At 36.8% G+C, this 22,781-nt stretch overlaps 1 protein-coding gene across 3 annotated transcripts in view; it reads right to left on the bottom strand.

Annotated features, from left to right (window-relative positions):
* Positions 1-3,068: 3,068 nt before the first annotated feature.
* mccc1 (methylcrotonyl-CoA carboxylase subunit) overlaps positions 3,069-22,781 on the bottom strand; it is a 43,018-nt gene continuing 23,305 nt past the window's right edge. For all 3 annotated transcript variants that reach the window (XM_069897113.1, XM_069897115.1, XM_069897114.1), the window contains 10 exons: positions 21,323-21,450; positions 19,691-19,874; positions 19,267-19,376; positions 15,929-16,145; positions 15,740-15,826; positions 12,480-12,529; positions 10,852-10,989; positions 10,664-10,771; positions 8,024-8,095; positions 3,069-4,225 (listed from right to left, as the gene is read on the bottom strand). In XM_069897113.1, coding sequence (XP_069753214.1) covers positions 4,109-4,225; positions 8,024-8,095; positions 10,664-10,771; positions 10,852-10,989; positions 12,480-12,529; positions 15,740-15,826; positions 15,929-16,145; positions 19,267-19,376; positions 19,691-19,874; positions 21,323-21,450 — 1,211 coding nt within the window. In that variant the 3' untranslated portion in view covers positions 3,069-4,108. The remainder of the gene's footprint in view (positions 4,226-8,023; positions 8,096-10,663; positions 10,772-10,851; positions 10,990-12,479; positions 12,530-15,739; positions 15,827-15,928; positions 16,146-19,266; positions 19,377-19,690; positions 19,875-21,322; positions 21,451-22,781) is intronic.

Raw genomic sequence — 22,781 nt, 5'->3', positions numbered from 1 at the left:
CTGTCTTGGGTACTGAAGAAGGCAGCTGTAGAGAATGTGGAGGCATTGGTATTAATCTTCCAGGAATCAATGGATTCTGGTATGATTCCCATGGATTGACGGATCAGGATAAAAGGGCGTCAATTTAAAACAGATACGGGAACACTTCTTTAGTCAGAGGGTTGTGAGTCAGTGGAATGTGGCCACAGGTGGCTGTGGAAGCAAGGTTATTGAGTGTATTTAAGGCAGAAATTGACAGGTATTTGTTTAGTCAGGGCATCAAGGGTTATGGGGAGAAAACCAGACAATGGGGCTAAATGGGTGGACAGGCTAGCTCATGATTAGAATGGCAGAGCAGACTCGATGGGTCAATGGGCCTACAGGCCTGTTTCTGGTCCTATATCTTGTGATCAAAGGCCTCCTGTTAAAACATGGCTTTTGTCCAACCAGGTGCACAAGAAGCTATGGCAGATGGAATAACTCTGCAAATAAAGCCCTGGCACAAATCTCCAGGCAGTGCCTCAGTTTCAGAAAAAAAAACAAAGTAAGAGACATAACAAGATGGCTGAAAGACTGTTATTGCTGAATAAGCCTAACCAATAAGGATGGACTCCATACACCTTCAATCAGAGGATGGAGTCTGTGGAAGACTGACCTCATCCTTGTTCAAAATAGTTGAATAGTGATGGTCTATGTTATGGTGAGATACCAGGAACACAATAAATTCATCAAGAAGGGTTGGCAAGAAGGACAAATACAAATACATGGTGAGACAAATATAGGAAGTTACAAATAGCCAGGAGATTCTTTGGATTCATTCTAGGCACCATATAACACTCATGGAATTAGAAAATGTATAACCTTTCCCAAATACATCTGCAGCCTCACCATCTGACTAACAATTAATATTTGCATATTTTTACTGAGAACTAATGCTGGTTGTCCACTGATAACATTTGAAAGTCAAAACAATTAATATAGTATTAGACTGGCCCACTACACAGGGCCACCATATGTTTCTCATTATAATAGGTGTGAACTTATTAAAACACAGATGTAAAGCAGAAACCTACAAAAAGTGCACTCAACTTTGCTAAATGCAATGTCATCCAATTAGCAATGTGCATGAATGTATGAACAAGATTCCCACCATCTTTCCCCACTATCCAGTGAATCCATAGCCAAAGGAATAGGCTTGGCAGAATCAGTGGGAAAAAAACCTCTGCTGATCTTGGCCTTACTCTGGCATTGTGAAGAGACCCAAGAGGTATTGAATACATGGGAAGCCTTTAGTCATGGGGTAGAAAGTATTGGCAAATACTAGAGCGCATCGGATGTCCCCCAAAGTTCCTCAACATGATTATCCAACTGCACGAAAACCAACAAGGTCGGGTCAGATACAGCAATGAGCTCTCTGAACCCTTCTCCATTAACAATGGCGTGAAGCAAGGCTGTGTTCTCGCACCAACCCTCTTTTCAATCTTCTTCAGCATGATGCTGAACCAAGCCATGAAAGACCCCAACAATGAAGACGCTGTTTACATCCGGTACTGCACGGATGGCAGTCTCTTCAATCTGAGGCGCCTGCAAGCTCACACCAAGACACAAGAGAAACTTGTCCGTGAACTACTCTTTGCAGATGATGCCGCTTTAGTTGCCCATTCAGAGCCAGCTCTTCAGCGCTTGACGTCCTGCTTTGCGTAAACTGCCAAAATGTTTGGCCTGGAAGTCAGCCTGAAGAAAACTGAGGTCCTCCATCAGCCAGCTCCCCACCATGACTACCAGCCCCCCCACATCTCCATTGGGCACACAAAACTCAAAACGGTCAACCAGTTTACCTATCTCGGCTGCACCATTTCATCAGATGCAAGGATCGACAATGAGATAGACAACAGACTCGCCAAGGCAAATAGCGCCTTTGGAAGACTACACAAAAGAGTCTGGAAAAACAACCAACTGAAAAATCTCACAAAGATAAGCGTATACAGAGCCATTGTCATACCCACACTCCTGTTCGGCTCCGAATCATGGGTCCTCTACCGGCATCACCTACGGCTCCTAGAACACTTCCACCAGCGTTGTCTCCACTCCATCCTCAACATCCATTGGAGCGCTTTCATCCCTAACGTCGAAGTACTCGAGATGGCAGAGGTCGACAGCATCGAGTCCACGCTGCTGAAGATCCAGCTGCGCTGGATGGGTCACGTCTCCAGAATGGAGGACCATCGCCTTCCCAAGATCGTGTTATATGGCGAGCTCTCCACTGGCCACCGTGACAGAGGTGCACCAAAGAAAAGGTACAAGGACTGCCTAAAGAAATCTCTTGGTGCCTGCCACATTGACCACCGCCAGTGGGCTGATATCGCCTCAAACCGTGCATCTTGGCGCCTCACAGTTTGGCGGGCAGCAACCTCCTTTGAAGAAGACCGCAGAGCCCACCTCACTGACAAAAGGCAAAGGAGGAAAAACCCAACACCCAACCCCAACCAACCAATTTTCCCCTGCAGCCGCTGCAACCGTGTCTGCCTGTCCCGCATCGGACTTGTCAGCCACAAACGAGCCTGCAGCTGACGTGGACTTTTACCCCCTCCATAAATCTTCGTCCGCGAAGCCAAGCCAAAGAAGGAGAAAGCATTTACCGGTAAATATTTTAGATTTGTTAAAAAGTAAAAACCCTTGTTTTCCATTAAATGCTCTGTGTAATATTGGCATGGTTTAGTTTGCTGTGGCATTTTTTGATTATATCAACTACATGAGTGATTCAGCCCTTAATTTTACTTAAAGCACCCAGTAAGACTATTTGAGTAGAAGTTTCTCTAAGCAGAGTTTTAACCAGATAAAGAACTAAAGATTCTCAGCTGGTAAAATGGCATTCATGGAGAAAGATGGACAGTTGACATTTTGGGACAAGTCCTTTTTTCAAGACTACGTTGAGAAGATGTGATGCTTTCCTCTTAGACGAGTTGAGCCAAAATACTTGCTGGGACCATGTTTATGGATACTGAACATGATCAGATACAACCATGGTACTATACCCAAGACCCGCCATGCTTGTAAGAATGGCAGAGAAGATCGACAAGATCTACAAATAAAATGATAAAACCTGATTTTTAATTTATTGTTACAGAGTACAACAGAAAAAGAAACCACCTTTTGCTGTGAGCCATACAACGCACACACTTCACATGAATCACTTTTCTCTATGACTGATTGGCTTTATGTTTTTTCTAACGGGCCTCTCGAGAATTGTTACCCCTTACCAGTCTGTCTCTCCAGCCTCTTGCTTTCACCTCTTTGGAAAGCACTAATGACCTTTGATATGCAAAATGGGGTTTGGCCTATCAAGCTGCCAAACAACTGTGCTTCCCTATACTCCCTTATAAACAACCTACAAGATTCTCTACATTATGGTTTTGAATAGTTAGAGGAAATAAGTAGCATTCAGTTTATCATTCAATTCCCACTATTATTGCTATAATTTCAATGAAATAAAAGTATTAGACTCTTTAAGGATAACTGGACACACCAGGATCGGTTTTATATTTCACACTTCGTGCTAAACCAATAAAATAATGGCCAAATACTCTGGTTACAGAATATAATGTCTATGCAACAAAGGCAAAAATTATCCAATTACCTAATGTTAAAATGGAGTGCTAGAAGTTACATTCAGAAAATGTTTTAGCACATACTTTCCCAGTGTTACAAATTGAAATAATAAATTTAAAATGATAATACCCTGTATTTACAGATACAAAAATTTACCACGAGCCTGAAATCTTGTAGTGTGACAAGCCAGAAGCCATTAGAATAAATAGCTATTAAAAATACTATTTCCTTAAGAATTTAAGGGTGACATTGAAATGTAGCTTAATTTTTCCCAGGTATCTAAGATTCAGCAGATAAAGTAATTTTACAATCAATTTGAATAAGCCAGACGAATGCTATTTATTTGCTGCACATTGAGTATTATAGTCGACAGTTCTAAATGTTGATTATAAATACTACTGATTTGCAAATGGTCCAAATAGGTTATATGAAATGAAACAGACAAATTTCTTTCAACAGACACATGAAAGGGAAGATATTTATAAATCACATTTTTTTGGCCAAAGAAACCAAGTTGAGCTCATTGCGAAATTTCTTCTTCAACAAATTTTACAAGTGGAGCATGTCGATTAGCTTGAGAACCCTCTTTGTACAGAATTTTCTCAATCACCCCAGCCTTTGGAGCTTTTATTGTATGCTGCAAAAAAATAAAATTAAAAAAAAATTATTCTCTAAAATTTGCAAGGTAAAAATGTTTTCATCCCATTTGTGTTCACCCATCCAGATATATCATACTTGCTAACTGTATTCCAGAATGGTTGTTTCCACAACTCTATTCACAAACTATTAATTTTCCAGAGTAATGATGTGTTGATGCCAACTCTAAATATGACAAATAATAGTTTGCTCCCATAAGTACACTGCCAATTTATTACTCCCATACAATTTGATATCTTGTATACCAGCACGGACTTTTCTACTTTACATATGAGACATTTCTGATTAGTTTATTTCTGTTTTTGGCATAACATTTATAATTCTATTTGCCTCAATTTCTGCCTTGTAGTCAAGGAATGTGTAATTGCCAATTAAACATCAGTCTCAATTTAATCCACGTCAATATAAGTTGAACTCGATGACAACGTACATGGCACGATCAGCAAGTTTTCTGATGACACTAAAGTGGCTGGTATTGTAGGTAGTGAAGATGGTTGTCATAAATTGCAGCAGGATCTTGATCGGTTGGGCAAGTAGGAAAAAGATTAGTTGAAAGCATTTTGGGAAGTCTAACATGGAGAGGATCTACCCAGTAAAAGGTAGGTTTTTGGGGAGTGTTGCAGGCCAGAGGAATCCAAGAGTACAGGTACATTGAACCTTGAAGGTGATGTCACAGGTAGATTTTTGGCATATTGGCCTTCATTAGAGTATAGAAACTGGGAGATCAAGACATTAGTAAGGCCACAATGGAGTAGGGTTCAGTTTTGCTTTGAATAATCCTTTTTTTGATATTTGGTATAGTAAAGGTATACAGAAAATGAAAGATTGCTTTATAGGTTCCCTCTTTATGACTTTTGAATAAATGAAAGAGAAATATGAAATACCAAATAATACATTTTTTAATACTATCAACTTAAAATATATTTAAAAAAGTAAATTAGGTGCGAGTTTAAGACTGCCGGAATAATCAATTTGAATATTTAGTTACAGATATATTTGAGAAATTTATTACAAATGTGTACATAAAATTACAAGATTCGATGAAAAACAAAATTACATAAATCAAAACAAAGATGGGAAAAAGATCTAAATGTACAAATTCAAGATTGTACCAAGAGAGTTTAGCAAATACAATTAATATTAGATATCAAATGGTACAGTATAATTTTTTACATCAATTGTATTATGCTCCATATAAATTAAAAGGGCTAAATTCAAATTATTCTGATAAATGTTTTAGATGTAATAAGGAAGTAGGGACCTTTGTACACTTAGTTTGGTCCTGCGTTAAAGTGGAAACATTTTAGGAAGATTTGAAGGACAAATTATGAAGATAAAAATACAAAAGGATCTGAGAAAATTTTAATTGGTAATATGCACCTTGTAATATTTCATTGCCGATTTTTCTTTTGGACTTAACTGAATGTAAAGACTTGCTGCAAATTTGAAAATCGTATTGGTTCCAGTAATTTTCACTTTCTGCTGTCCAAGTTTGGGATGTGTCCTATCTTTTGCCTTTGGTTGTGTTTTTCCCTCTATTAATAACCTGAATTAAAGCTAGATAAATTATTTATACTTTTGTGCCAGTGCCTGCTTCTTCATGACTTTTAAATTGGCTAAATTTGCAGTTCATTGAAACCGGTTCAAAATAGCGTTTTTGCTGTTCACACTGGACTAATGTTAAACAGTTCTCTGCGCCTGGCATCCCAGAACAAAGGGTGCCTATCGTCCAGCAAGTAAAAGATTTCTGGAAAGTATTATGTATTATGTTAGGGAAAATATTAAAAGTGAAGGATAAATTAGATCCAAGAATTTTTTTGTTGGGTAATACACATGATGAAGACATTAAGTTGGAACTAGATAAATATTAAAAAAATTTGAGTCTAGCAACGACAGTATTGAGAAAGGGTATAACTAAAATGTGGAAATTAGGAAGTAATGTAAACATAGAAGAATGGTTTAATGAAATAAAGTATTGTCTCCCATTAGAAAAAAAATTACTCATAATATTTAAGAGAAGGTTGGATGTGTACATGGAGGTGAGGGGGTTGGAGGGTTATTGGCAGAGAACGGGAGGTTTGAACTAGTGGAGTTGTTCTAGTGAACCGGTGCAGACTCGAAAGGCCGACATGGCCTGTTTCTGCTCCGTAAATGGTTATATTGTTATATGAAGAGGATGTGAAATTGAAGTTGGATAAATAGCAAGAAAAATTTCTTAACAATAGCAATAGCGGTGGCGAAAAAAAGTGTAGCAGAGTTGAGGAAAACAGAAAATTTTATAATTATGGATAGATGGAACAATGAAATACAAAATTGCATTCCATTAGAAAAAATTGTTTATCATTTGAGGAATCAGATTGGGAATTTTTATAAGATTTGGGAACCATATATGGAATTTGTTAATAAAAACCCATCCACATACCCACTCCTCTCAATCAATAATCAGAAGATATAATAGTTATATCAAGAGAATATGTTTAATGATTAATATATAGTCCAGGTCTTTTCTCTTTTTTTTTCTTTCTTGGGGAGGGGGGTTTTGGGGGAAAAATATAAAATTTTTGTATCATCTTGTATTGAATAATATTGTATTATTTATACAAAATGAATAATTGTTTGGCATTGATACAAGTGATAAATAAAATTTTCAAAGAAAAAGGTATGTAGGAATAGTGTGGGTGATACATTTTGGACGGTTGAGCCAGAGCCTGTTTTCATGTTGTTGTAAAGGCCCGCTAACCGGGACGTGACCTGGTACACAAGATGGCCGACGAACATGGCGATTGCGCCTACCCTGTGAGGGCCAACGACCTCCATCCTAGGTGACAACCCGCAGGGCGGGAAGCAACGATCAACAGTGGGAACACCGACCAATCCGAGGCCGGCACTGCCGTGACGTCACTCCTATTGTCAGTGGCGGGGAGAGAATACAAACTGAGTTGCCAGTGCAATAAACTAGTCTTCGACTTTGACGTCTTGGATATGTCATTCTTTCCACCCTTCACAGTAGTGTGCACACTACACTGTACACTCTGACACCTGCTTTCTTTCTTTACAGACATTTACACTTTTCTCTATTGTTTCTATCACCATAAACAAGTCAAAATGATTGCAGGTAACTGAGATTGACTCCAAAGTTGAAGTGAAAAGTGATTGATAATATGGGTCAGAAAGATGATTGATTACAGTTTAAACACAGTACAGCATATTTACAAAACTGCTTGCTAATTTAAGCTATCGTGATCCCAAAACTTCATTTTTGTGATTTGTTTGAAGTATTAAGGGAAACCATCACACTAAATTAAAATAGATTTTCTGCTGTTTGGATTACTGACCAGTCTAAGTAGAGCTATGTCTTTTAGGAGTGAGTAGAGGAAATACTTCCTCATTCAAAGGGTGGCTGAAATTTGGACTTCTTGGACTCCAGCTCATACAGTATTAATTGTTAATCTGATATCTGAGATTGAGAAATTTTCTTACCTAAAGCACCAAGGAAAGTTAAATGGCCTATTTGGAATATGTTCACTAATCAGCCATAGGTTTGAGGGGGAAATGTCCTTCTGCAAATTCAAAGCTCCTTAACTCCAGATCTTGTCAGGAAATAAGATCACTCTCTCTCAGTGTGAAAGATGCCATTTTCTTACAATGTAATAGTTCATAGAACTTCTGATGCAAATAAACCCTTGAGTAACAATTAAGGAATTAAAATTCCAAAGTGTGAATACAGCAAAATAATATGGAGGAAACAGGTACTGTTTAAGAAGTCAAGTTTGCTCACCTCCATTTTCATGGCTAACATCACCACTAATGGATCTCCAGCTTGCACATGGTCACCTTCTTTAATGAACACCTGAAAAGCATGGGTAGCAGTTTATGGCAATTACAAAAATTAACCAGAATCCCTTGGGTCCACAACACAGAATGCAATAATAGTTGCTAAATTCAATTGTGCTATTTGTTCTTCCATTTAATATATTTGCAGATTGATAGACTACAGTTTTTGTATTGCATTATAAAAAGTTTGATTCTTTCTGAGGTCTTCTATCAAATCTTAGTGTTATACTAGGGATTGTCAAACAGACATACAGCACGGTAATAGGCCATTTCGGCCCACCTGTCCATGTCGCCCAATTTTTTTTTTTTATACACCCAATTACCTGTACTCTGGTACATTTTGAACAGTGAAAGGAAATCAGAGCCCTGGGGAAAACCTATGCAAATACGGGGAGAATGTACAAACTCCTCACAGACAGCGCGGGATTTAAATCCCGATCCCGATTGCTGGTGCAGTAAAGGCGTTGCGCTAACTGCTACGCCAACTGTGCCACCAAATCGGATGACAACTAATCACAGATATTGTCAGGATCCAGAGAGAAATGGTATTGATCATGGGCAGATAGATGAAGGACCTATTCTATATACTTCTGCATGAAGCTGCAGGACTTGATAATGTTGTGGTAGCTTGAGTTAAGCTGAAACTATCCACTAAATATTAACTATGGCACCCAACCCCCACTCCCTCTCTGGAAAAACTTATACCCTGAAGGGTAGAATCGTGACTTGTGAAGGGAACACAAAATTAAAGCACCAATAAAATCCAAAATAAAACAGTAATCTTTCTTCTTAAAATATATAGCTTACAGGTTGTAATGGGTACAGGACCCAATACAGTAGGATAAATCTAATAGTAAAATGAACAACAAAAGTGAAATTATTCTCTGATACATGGCATCAATTATAATCTGATGGAGTGATGGCCATGAAAATCTCTAACATTTTAATCTAATCTAAACTGATGTGTATAAATCATCAAAATACCTAACAATGACAAGTATTTGCAGAGAACCTATCCCCTAATGTTACGTTGCTAGATATTTTTTATTGGAAGAGTAAACAATAAACAAAAATAAATAGGCCTGAAAACTATTAGGCTATTTTAAAAACCTAACATATTCCACTAATTCCCTTCTGACTAGGTAAGATGCAAATTTCATGACCTTTGTATGACTTTTATTTCTATGATGTAGTTAACACCCTTCAGATAATTTGGAATGGAGGGGAGCCTTACAGAACATTTTTCAAATGCTGATGGAAATGTTGACGAGAAGAGTAATGGTTAAGGTTGGGAGATAACCAAAATGCAAGATGACAAATACGTTTGTGGAAAAACTGGAGCACATTTTGACTCAAGAGGAGAAAAATCAAACATTTGCATGGTCATCTTTTCCCCCAACAATCCCTTCATTTTTAAAGTTCATTCAACTAATATGTACAATCTCAGTTCCTATGAACTGGGGCTGCTAAATAGACTCAATAGTGCGCTTCAATCCTGGACATTGGATACAATCTGTAATGCTGTCTAAAATTAAAAATGATCTGTAACTTATCAAAATTTCTTTTAAATCCACTGTTTTTCTCTTTCTTTTCAAGTGATTCCAATGTCTGCTCTTTATTTGACTCCAATATAATTGCAAATAGTATCTTCATTTCATCTGTTACTAAAATCTTTTGTTACCTCTAAACTTGACATTGCCAGATTCTTTTGCAATCCTCTATCTTCCATAAGTTTCCCATTTCCAAACTTAGCTATTCATTTCCTAGCTGATAATAGTTATTCATCTATTACCCTTCTATATTTTAAAATTTTCATTTTGTTTGTATATTCCCCCCCCCATATTATTTCCTCTCTCCCCATGTGTGACCTTCTCCAACTCTTCAAATATCAGCGATGCTCCAAGTTTAGCCTTTACCTCATGCTTGATTTTGAACATTGCACTGAGTGTTTGTGGTTTTTGATGCTGAAGGTTGTAAACTCCATGAAGTTCACTGCTTCTTACGTAATCCTTCCATGAAAATCTACTACTTGGATTTAAATCCGAGTCATCTATGACAATATCATATGATATGATTTGATATATAAAATCTGTATATTAACATCCCTATGAAATGATTCAGTTATTTTTCCACTTAACTGCAGCACAGTTAGTGAAGTGCTGAGTGCAACACCGTTACAGCGCCAGCGATCGGGACTCAAATTTGGCGCTGTCTGTAAGGAGTTTCTTCATTCTCTCCATGTGTGGATGGGTTTCCTCCAAGTGCTCTGGTTTCCTCCCACTCTTCAAAATGTATGGGATTTGTAGGTTAATTAGGCAGCATGGCATCGTGCTTTATAAACTAACATTTAAAATTTAAATTTACAGAAATACTCATTACCATATCTTGCAATCCCTGGAGGTACCAAGCCATTAATTTTGTGAAACCCAGTAGCTTTCTATAATTCCTGGTGGTTCATTGTGGAAAGTAATACAGATGATCCTAATGCACACATCTCTTTAAGTGCAACCATTAGTTAGCAATATGACTGTTCTTGAGTGAACCACCTATCCTTAGAGAACAACTCATTAATTCAAAATGTAACCTTTTCAATAGTTCCAGTCATTGGTGCGACTGCTGCTCCCTCAGCTCCAGAGGCATCAATTTCAACCAAATAGTTTGGCACTGGTCTATTTAGCTGCACAGATCCTTCCTAAAATAAAAATTGAACATGTTTTACATAATTGTATTTAGGATAGTGGTGGTTAAATCTACAAGATAAATTGTACTTACCATTGAAAACAGGTGAATGCTCTTGTCAGTAATAACTACTTTAGATTTTGAACGAATCCCATTCAATGAAGATTCCAAGTATGTGACATCTTTCTCTGTAATAAGTTTTCCAAATGCATGGAAAACCTGTCCATCAATCTAAGGTACAATCATATTTTTAAATTTGAATCTAAATTCCAATATCCCAAGAGATTATATTGATACAATCAATTCTATTTTTTTCTAGAATTAATCAACAATGTTCATTAGTTCTCACATTTTGACAGTGAAAGGACAGACAACAAGCCCTCAAATCATGCAACCGTCAGGAGAGTGGAATTCATTTTCAATTATTCTACCAAAAGAGTTATCACATAGAAAATGTTTCATTCCATATTTGATTACATGGCTTCTACTAATCCTCAATATTCAAGTTCATTGTCACAGGTATAGAAAATGCAGAGATAGAGATTGTTTTGCAGGCAGACCAGAAAACATCTCGCACATAGTACAAGTAAGAAACAGTACCAATGTGGAGTTACAGAGAGAGGACAGTTGGTATGGAGTAAAGGCAACACAATTTGCTGGTTTAGAGAAAACGTTGATTATTGATGTAATTTGGCATAATTTATCACTATTTCCCCATCCATCTAAAATCTTAAGTTTTTAAGACAACATTGATTTTTACAGGTGGAATGTTCTAACTTTAGTTAGATAACAAACAACTTCAACTAACCCTCCAGAATCCATAGCAATTTAAAAATAATTCATTTGAAATTTAAAATATTTTTGGAGGGTGGATACAAATATATTTTTCTAATATTTTTCTAATATATTTTTCTAAAATCAATACATAGAGAATGAATATAAACAGTGAACAATCTCTGACACATTCTTTGAATAATCATCCTATTGGCTATGGTTGTATAGTTTATATTGTAGTTGGTGTATCTTGCTGTATGCCGCAGGATGCAAGAACTTTGGTCCATCTGTACATTATACTTGTGTATATGACAATAAACTCTCAACCATATGTACAAAATCTTGAAGCTGCTGAAGTTGTTTAACTGGCTAATATAACATTATAAAGCAGGACCATCCCAGGAACACATTTTGATTGCAATGCATTAATTAATCAATGCTAATGGGGTATTAATTTAGTTAATTGAAAGTCTACATATGGATGCCATTTTAATGGCTCTTGGGATGGAGCAGAACATTCTACCAATGCTTATTGTCCAGTTATATTTGTGAAAAATAATGGCATGGTCCTAGATTTATCACAAGCCTGAAGTGACCACTTTTAAAATGGAAGGAAAGTGAAAATCACATCCTCATGAAAGCAGAGAATGAAATGGGTAATTGCAAAGCGAAAGAAGCCTTTGAATCTTTCACAAATATTCATCTATACTGTGGTGATATGTAATTACACCAGGATGACTCCTGGTGACCTTGTATATAAAGCAGTCCAGAGCTACAATCTATCCTTCCAGGTTCGTCTTGCAGAGAGACAAGACCTCTTAGTGTACACATTAGTTTATTAAAGCTGTCTTATACTTGCACTGCTGGTGTGGTTATTGTCAGTACATATACCAAAGAATGAAAATTGTCCAATTTAACATTTTAAAAAATATCATTGATAAACTCACCTGAATACTGTAAGTTCCGTCATTGTTATATGCAACATCAATATTCACCTCTTGTTTGGGATATTGCCAAAAGGAAACCAGAAGAAACAAGCACAAATATTAAAAACTGCAATGTTAATGTATTTTAACAGTATTTATTTTGAACCCATATTCATTGAATAAAATATATTGATAAAATATAATGATAAATATACTGATAAAATGAAACAATGCAAGATGTATTCAGGTAGAAAATTAGATTGACTGCAGAGGTGTGTATTTATTTATATTCTAAAGAATGTAATTACTATATGTAGTCTTCTGCAAATAACAAACTTTTTACATCAGGGTTTTGTGTAATGCAACAATTTAGAAGCTACTTGTTAGTTTTCAGACATTTATATATTCCAGAATTTTGGAAGAGCTGGATATAGAGATGCTGATATCCTGGATATCATCTTACAAAATGTATCAGATGCTGGTAATGCTCCTGTGGACTTCAGGAGGAAATCAGGAGAAAACGAACCAGTCCTCATTGAGGGGTCAGCAGTGGAGAACGTCAAGAACTTCAAATTCCTGGGTGTCAACATCTATGAGGATCTGTCCTGGAGCCTCCGTCTCAATGCAATCACAATGAAGGCTTGCCAATGGCTACATTTTGTTAGGAATTTGAGGAGATTCAGTATGTCACTGAAGACTCTCAAAAACTTCTATAGGTAGACCATGGAGAGCATTCTGGCTGTTTGCATCGCTGGAAGTGTCTATGAACAGGCCAAGATCATGTGATATTATAGAGGTTTGTAAAATCATGAGGACATGGATAAAATGAATGCTCACAGTCGTTTTCCCAGGGTAGACAATTCTAGAACACAAGGCTGAGATTCAAGAGTGAACTGAGGGGCAAGTTGTTTTCACTCAGAGTGGTTGGTATCTGGAATGAGCTGCCAGAGGAAACTAGAAGCAGGAACAAATTTGACATTCAAAAGATATTTGGACAAGTTTATGCATAGGAAGGGGTTCCAAGTATATAGAACTAAATACAGGCAGATTGGACTAGCCCAGAATGTCAATTTGGTGGACATGGATGATTTGAGTTGAAGGACCCATTGTGTGCTGTATGACCCAGCTGCTCATTATCATTATCAATGATTTGGCTGAGTTTGACAAACGGTTACAGGCAGTCCCTGGGTTGAAAATTTACGAACAACCCGTAGTTATGAACAGACAAGCCAGCCGGAAGAAGAATGATGGCTAATTCTGGTTCGAGTGGTAATATGCAAAATTGTGTGATCATCCCCCTTGGTGCACAAGTAGAGCCATTTTTAAATGGGAAGAGACTGAGTAGTGTTGATGTCCCAGATGCACTTTTACCCAAGGCCAACATGCAGATACAGCAAGCAATTAAGAAAGCAAGTGATCTGTTCGCCTTCATTATGAGAGAATATGAGTGAGGGAGTAAGGAAATTGTAATTGTATCAGGTGCCTTGTGTCTACTCCATCCAAAGTATCAAGTACAATTTTGCAGTTTTTCATGGAAGATTGTACTTGCTGTAAAATGAGTGAAAGGAAGAGTCATGAGGTGGGTTTTAAGGATCGTGTATGGGGAGGGGTGGGGTAGATTGTCCTATACAGACACTCATCCAGCAAAGGATTGCTGGACGAACTCAGCAAGTCAGACTGCATCCATAGATAGAAATGGTCAGTCTATGTTTTGATTCTGAACCCTTTAATAAGACTAGAGAGAAGTGGGTGAAATTATATATACCGTAAGATCCCCAGTATCCGGCACCTAAGGGGATTGGTAGATGCTGTATAAGTGAATTTGCCAGTTGCTTGAGATTGTGTGTTGCATAATTAATGAAGTAACCGTTATGGGGCACCCATCTTAAACTTGCGTATTTTTTACCTATTTATTTTCTACCTTTTTTTTTACTGTTCCTTGAAGCTGCTGTTTACTTGACTTCTAGATTTTACTGTATAAAGGGAGAGAGAAAAGGTGGGAAGGAGCCCTACAGGTAATAGGGTACGACAAAATGTGTGAGAGGTGGAGAAACATAAGATAGCAGGCAGAGGGGAGAGAGGTTGAGAAAGAAAATAAAGTACTCCCTCATCAGTTTTCTCCCCCCACCCCCCCACCTCTAGTCTTGATAAATAGTTCAGGCCTGAAACTTGAATGAGCTTTTTTACCCTTGAATGTTGTCTGACTGAAAAGTACTCTCAGGCTGGGGAGCCTGGAGGCACAGATTTGGAGTATGAGAACTATTCAAAATAGTTTAGGACTAAAATAAAAAGAAATGTCAACACAGATGGTGGTAAACCTTTAGAATTCTCGTACCCAGAGGACTGAAACAGAGAATGAAAGATTTCAGAATATTGAGGAAAGCATGGGACAGGGACATAGTGCAAGAAAACAGAGCTAAAGTATGATCTTGATGAATAGTAGACGAGGCTCAAAAGGCCACATCCCCTAATCTTGCCATCAGCTTAATATTAAATATTCTTGAAAAATGAAGCAAAGTGAAGCATATATACAATTGTTATTATAAAACACACCAACAGTTCTTAGTAATCCTGACAATTTTGAGTGGCACTGAAGTCATTTCCTCTTGTGTGCAAATATTTAACTCTGCTCCCCTGCCAGTCACCAACCCCCCCCCCCCCCCCCCACCCCCCCCACAGCTCTATAATCTATCACTGACCTATAAATGAACTTTCACAATGCAATGTGTCCTCTGGTGCAGGGTCTCAACCTGAAATGCTGACAATTTGTTCCCTCCCACCCCATAGCTGTTTGACCCACTGAATTCCTCCAGCAGTTTGTTGTATAAAATCCATTTGAATGCTTGTTGCAGTCCACATATGCAAAATTAATCCTCTGTAATACCGACTAAATATTGTTATCTTTTGGTAAAAATTCCACAATTAGATGCATTTAGTTGGGTAGCAATTCAGTTCAAGTGCCTAAGAAAATATATTTAGAGATATTGTTTTTAAAATAAATGTTGGGAGATTATTATAAAAGATAAATGATAAGTTAGGGTATATTTCAAAAAATGCACGCTGATCATGTGAAAAAAATAGTTTATTGTAATTTTGAAATGTGCAATTTCTTTATCAAGATTCTTAATAATAGTTATTTTGCTGTAAGACTAGTTAACGTTACCATTTTACTATTTCTGTCTTTATGGTGTAGAAAATTTGAAACATTAGCAAAATGATAATTCAAGATCTGAGACTAAAGAATCCATGCTGCACAGTTGTGCCGGTCAGATATTACTTACTATTCTGTCCTTCAAGCAATGTCATATTTCTTCTGTGGATAATATTTAACCTTCTTCCACTGCTGTTTGAAAATGGTGAAAATGGATCTGTAAAGTAATTCAGAAAAAAAAACCTGAAAATAAAGAACACTAAAATTTTAGATGAATTTGGAAATTACATGAAAAGGCAAATTACAAGATGTTACATACCATGTGAAAATGCTCTGAAAGTGTTTGTTTGAATTTTTTCTTGTAGTATTAGAACAATTGTTGCCTGACAGAGAGCAATTTTACTTGTAGTTTCCTTTGCTGGGAACAGCCCATTATAGTGCTGAGAGATAAAATTTGTATGCACATTTCCTGCCTCAAATTCAGGATGAGCAGCCAGGTTGAAGAGGAAATTTATGTTTGTATTTAAGCCCACAATCTGTCAAAAACAGAATCAATCAAAATTCAAAGAACTGATGCATCCAGAATTTTTAGTCGTGCATAAACTGAAAAAGTTGAAATGACTAAATGATATTTCCATTTAAATTATAAATGATGCTAAACAACAGCAGCAATAATTTACATGAATAAAATCAATGTATTGTAGATCAAAGTAAAAACACAATGCTGGAGAAACTCAGCAGGTCAAAGGGCACACTTTATACAGCAAAGATAAAGATACATAACAAAAGTTTTGGGCTTAAGCCCCTCATCAAGGTACCTTAATAGGTTTTCATATCCAGCAGAACTTCAAACATTCAGATACAACTTAAAAACAAATTTGATCTATTCAATACATCTCATCTTTAACATCTGCCTCAATCTATTTGAGATGCCTATGCAACATTAATGGGTTGATAATATTTATTCATATTTAAGTGCAAAGAAGAACAAGAGTCTTACAACTGAGAAACAGGCCCACAGGCCTTGTCCATGCTGAACAATAGATCCTCCTGCTTTAATTCCACTCACCTACATCAAGCCCCTACCCCTTCAATCCTCCTCGATTCATGAGGTTATTCAACTGGTTCTTCAAGTGAGGACATAGATTTGCCTCTACTACTTCATCAGGCTGTTTTTTTTCCCATATGTCCACCACCCTCCAAGTGGAGAACTGTCTCTTGTATTTATCTAAATACAATCCCTTCATCTTATAGTCGTATCCTCTCATCTTAGATTCTCTTATTCTTGGAAAAAGACTGTCATTATTCACCTTATCTATACCCATCATGATTTTATAGTCCTCAATAGAATTCCCTCTCAACCTCTATGCTCCAAGAAAAACAGGCTTGGTTTTTCCAGTCTCTCACAATAACTCTCCTAATCCTGGCAACAACATCATCACAGTAGCATTCAATTCCCTGACCAAGACAAGTGTCAACAGACAATAGACAATAGGAGCTGGAGTAGGCCATTTGGCCCGTCGGGCCAGCACCGCCATTTTAGATCATGGCTACTCTGTCCTGCACTCTGTGCTGCCATCTTTCAAAAGCTATGCATCAGCACCTCTAGTTCCTTCTGCTCCATAACCCTCTTTAAGGGCCTGTCATCAAGGCCTGCCCTGGTTCAAATTACCCAAATACAACACCTCCCACTTCTACGAGTTGAAGAGTACCTGCCATTCCTTAGCCCAGTTCCACATCTGATCTAGATCCTGTGTTAAGTGCAGGTGCCTTCTTTACTATCCAACTTAGCACATATTTTCGTCACCAAGAAAATTTACTCACCTTGCAGCTATCATCCTTATCTAAATTATTTATGTATATTACAAAAAGCAAAGGTCCTGATGCTGAATGCTGAGGATCTCCACTGGTTCCAGTCTGAAAAATTGTCCTCTACAACCACTCTCTGACTCCTATTAATAAGCCAATTAAAAAAAAATCCAGTTGGCTGGTTGGCCTCCTAACCCATGTGCCCTCACCTTCCATACCAACCTACCAAGTGAGACCATATCAAACATCTTAATCATATCAAACATCTTAATAAAATCCATATAAATATCCAGAGAAACCACAGATGCTATAACTGAGAGGAAAACAAACAGCTGTTGGAAGTCAGTGGGTCAAACAACGTCTGTGGAGACAATGGGATGATTAGGACTAGAGTGTAGAGGGAATACAGCCAGTAGAAAGAAGGAGGAATGCCATACAGGAGTGTTTGTATTTATTTACATTAAAAATGAAAAATGACAACAGCAATAGTTTACATGAATAAAATCAACACCTTTGTAGATCCAATTTCTAGATAAGCAGGCAAATTTGAGCCAATTTACTTTTTAAAAAAATTGTTAAAAATCTTTACATCATTTAGAACTATTTGAATAATTTTAAAAAATGTTATTAACAATCTAAAAGCCTTTGAAATCAATGAAATCAGTTGGTTGCTGAATGTCAGTTTGTCCAGTTCTCCTCACTGGGGAAAAAAATAACCATCCACTAACTGAAATGTCTTTAATTGTTTTAAATTTATTTCAAGCATCTTTACTTTTAAAAATGTTTTGTTTTCATTATCTTTTTATATGACCAAGATTTTGGATGCATTTTAAAGTTTTTAAACAGGCTTCATTCCCACTAAGCCAGAGGTTCTTAACATTTTTCTTTCCACTCACATACCACCTTAATTAAAGCCATGAAGCATTTTTTGTTGGTCGGTTTGCTCTGACTCCATATGTGATGACATTAAACCAAGCAAGACACTGCCAGTAGTAAGACCTCCCTATCAGCAAGTTGATACCGATAGTCTATAAAAGGCAAGAACTTGCCATGCAAATTAGAAGCCCTTGAACTGGCAGCAAATTTTGGCCCACAAATTTGTCATGAGAGTTCAACTCTAATTTTATAATGGCTTGTTGACAGAAATGACACACTATTTCCACATCATGTGAAAATACAAAACCCGTGATTATTCTTTACCATCTTGGCTATTATCCACTTGGGTTTGGTATTTTAAAAATCTCAAATCTTATTAGGTTTAGATATTTATATTTTACATTTATGAAGAAATTGTTATGTAGTGAATCACTAGCATAATAAATCATTGAAACAAAAATAAAGGGCAAATCCAAACCATTATTTTCTGGGAGTTAATTCTTTGAACATTATTTGGATATCTAGACAGATTATAACTATTGAGATCTAAGTCACTCAATCAAATTCTGCACATTAAAAATTCAAGAAATTTGAGGAACAAGCTATTTATTACATCTGCTTTACCTATTCATCCAATAGGAGATATACAGTTGCAAAGTTAGACATCTTAATGGCTCTATTCGTGCCTTGAAATATTACCCTACTATACTTTCTGGCAATATTAATGGTGCACTTTGTATTTTGTTCCCATGAAATTATAAAAAATGGAAAAAGATGTGATCTATTGTTAAAAATTCAGGGAATATTGGATGCAGCAATTATTGCCCATCCTCCGTTTAAGATCCCAGTTTGATTAGTAAGTTCTGTAAAAATTGGCTGCTTATAGCAGATTTTCTCTTCCCAGCAGAGTAAATTAAAACTATACCAAATGCAAAGGAACCAAATTAAAGGATAAATCTCCAGATTACTTACGTTGTACTGACGCAAACAATATTTTAATTTATTTAGAGCAGCTGTACGGTCATTTTCCCAAACTACTAGTTTAGCAATCATTGGATCATAATGTACAGAAACTTCATCACCTGAACAAAAATGAAAACATACATATTTTTAAAAAAATTCTTGACTTGCATGGTTCTATATTAAAGACAAAGTGCAGGAAATATGGGTGTATTCAGTAAAATGCCTCTTATCCGGAATTCAAACAATTGGCAGCTTCAAGCAACCGGCCTAAAAGAATAGCGGTAAGTAGGTTAAAAAGTACATCAGTTTTTAAAAAAAGGGGCGCATCGCAACATCCAATCTCAAGCAACCAGAAGATTCATGTATCCAGCATCTACCAATCCCAATAGATGCCACATTCTAGGGGTTTTACTGTACATCGCATTTCCAATACCTTGTCTGACTCCAGTTTCAATTCTTGTGAAAGCATCTGGTACAGGGGTTGACAGGTGCAGTAAAGGACCTGCTCCTGGCATAAAGTTATCATTTGGATCTTCAGCATAAATTCTTGCTTCAAATGCGTGACCCTTGACGGAGAGCTCTTCCTGTGACATGGGAAGCTTTTCACTAGCAGCAACCTGAAGGCAACCCCAAATAATCTAGTTTTAGTCCAATGGCAGGATTAATTGGTGCACAAATTCCCCACGCCAGCGATTACATTTGCAAAGGTTCCAGCAGCATGGAACTTCTGTGCAACTTAAAGCACATACAAGCAAACAACCTGTCTTTCTGCAATTTCTGCCACTGTTTTCAAGATCCAGTAATCCAGAGACCATGTTATTATCTTGCAATCTAGAGGTTATGCAAATTCAATTTGAATATGATGGTTTGCAAACTTCAACCTGAAACTTCCCAATTTAAAAAAAACCCAACTGTTTATTTAATGCCTGACACGGAAGGGATCTTGCCAACTTTACCTGGTCGGTGTTACCAGTGTCTCCAAAAGCATAAGTCTAATAATGGTCAATGGCCTAATAAACTACAAAGTTTATAAAAATAATTGCAATAAATGCTCATAACGACAATAAAGAAAAAGACTCCAGTCACTTGTGTAAAACATGAAACTGAATACCCATCATCTCGTATTTAAGAAAAAAACATCTTAAACGAGTATGAATGTTTTATCTTGCTTCCAAGTTCTTCATCTCTAAGTTCCAAGTCTTAAAAATTCAATGTTTATACTAAATTTAAACTGAAGTTTGTAGTACAGTAGAAATTCAAACAGTTCAAGTCAAAAATGAGTTCAATAGAAAAAGCATAAGCTTTAGCGTAAAATAGATGTGAAATTGCAAATGTGATAAACTTTACCATGTTGACATATAATCAATTGACAATGTTTGTGTTAAAATAATATTTAAAGTTATTTTACATCAATTTAATAGCACCTTTAAAGTGGGTGAAAATATTGCTCTTTAGCTTGTTTTATTGGATAAAGAAATTTCTACTTTATAATTCTTCATATTACAAAAACTAATTTACAGGCACAAGACATGAATTTTATTTATAACACAATTTTTTGTTTGGAAGTGACGTGATGAAATGGTTATGAAAACTATACCATTGTGACACTTCCAAAGATTCATTTTGCAATGAAGAGCTAGCTTACTGAGAAAAATACTCGGAAGTAATCTACACTAGATGATTCTCATTATTCTGCTAAACATGCTACCAAAATGTTTCCTGGAGAAAGATGTGAGCTGTTACTGTTGCATAATCGTGCAATTTGCTAATCCAGCCTTTTGTCTTTCATGTCTAAATCTTCAAGGTGTTATGACATTTGAATATTTGATACTACTATGCCAAAGGCTGATTAATGCCTTGCATAGTTCTTCACATCTTTTATACTGAATAGCCAAAGCCATTTAGACTACAAAACAGTGAAACAGGAAACCTTAGCGCACGTCCACGCTCGTTAATGGAGCCATGATTTAAGACCAAAACATTCCCCTTGGCTTTTCTGTAGTCTTGACCTTTAGTTTTAAGCCCAATTGAATGTACACCAGTGGGACCATCTGTTCTCACCTACCCGAAGCTGCCATTCAACAAGGTCAGTTCCTGTTATCATCTCAGTGATTGGATGCTCCACCTGCAGTCTCGTGTTCATCTCCATGAAATAAAAATTATGCTGAGAATCCATGATAAATTCCACGGTCCCTGAAAACCAAAATAATGATCAAGATGGATGTCCACACGTTAATATATGATTTTAACCAGTTGACAAAAGAGGCACACAGATTTGATTGGATCTTGTTCATCATCGTAGTCCATGTAGTGGCCTGCGAACTGAGTCGTGACCCGGCTCAAAAAATGGCTGGCAAATGCAATGATCGTGAGGGCCATGCAGGGACTCACAGGCGTCAGCCCGCATGACCTCCTGCACGGCAAGAAATGGCGGGAACACCAGCCAGTCGGAAGCTGGCGCTGCAATGACGATACTCCTGTCGTCAGAGGCAGGGAGTGAACATAATCGGACCTGGGAGGGCGATAAATCAGTCTTCAACCTCAACTCAACTGTGTGTGTGTGTGTGTGTGTGTGTGATTCTTACTCCACACTTCACATAACGTGCACGCTACAGTCACACCAATATTTTGTACATAACTTCTGCAAAATTACATAGCCTTTTTGTTTTACTAGGTTCAAATGTGCACAAGATTAAAATAATCTCCATTTTTCACAATTAAAACCGTTGCTAAAGTGTATGAAGCAAACAGGACAACACTTATTAAACAAGGCTTGAAGAGTAGTTGATTTTTAAGGAATACTTTAACAAGAGATGCTGCAAAATAAATTAAAATGTTTTTATAAGAAGAAATTGGAAAGCTGAGTTTATTATTTTCAAGACATCAAACACATAAATGGTATGGGGAAGATGCATCCATTGATCTAATAGTTGAATACGTCCATAAGGAGAAATAGAAATGGGGTTATTTCGAAAAGAATTAAATAAAACTTTTATCTGATTCGTTTAGTACACTTATTATTCAGTAGCATAGTAGAATACAGAAAACCAAGTCTCTCTGATTATGAAGTGTTGCTATGCATGTACAGCAAATCCCAGCAAAATGTTTTTGTTGGAAACTATCCAAGAATTGTAACACAGTGAGAACATTTGGCAATGATTTTCACCATTACATCGGACATCGTGTATATTTTATGAACTGCACTTTGACAGAATGAATGAAACTTAAAGTAAAAGCAGAAAATGCTAGAATATTCTGATGAAAGTTTTGAACTTGAAATGTTTCTCTTCCCACAGATAATTCCTAACTGGATGAATGATCCTGGATTTTTCTATTTATTTTGTCAGCATCTACAGCTTCTTTTAACTTCAATTTAGACTAAAGTAAGTTTATTCAGTTAACTCAAAAACCAGCAGAAGTACTTCACTACTAGAAGTCTACGACTAATCCATATACCAATGCCGTTGATAAATAAGTATGATCTTTACACATAAAACAAGCTATTCATTTTAAATCTTTCAAAA

The sequence above is a fragment of the Narcine bancroftii genome, chromosome 9 (assembly GCF_036971445.1).
Source record: "Narcine bancroftii isolate sNarBan1 chromosome 9, sNarBan1.hap1, whole genome shotgun sequence".
NCBI lineage: Eukaryota > Metazoa > Chordata > Chondrichthyes > Torpediniformes > Narcinidae > Narcine > Narcine bancroftii.
The sequence above is the reverse complement of the archived record's forward strand: the minus strand, read 5'-3'. Positions and strand labels throughout refer to the sequence as shown.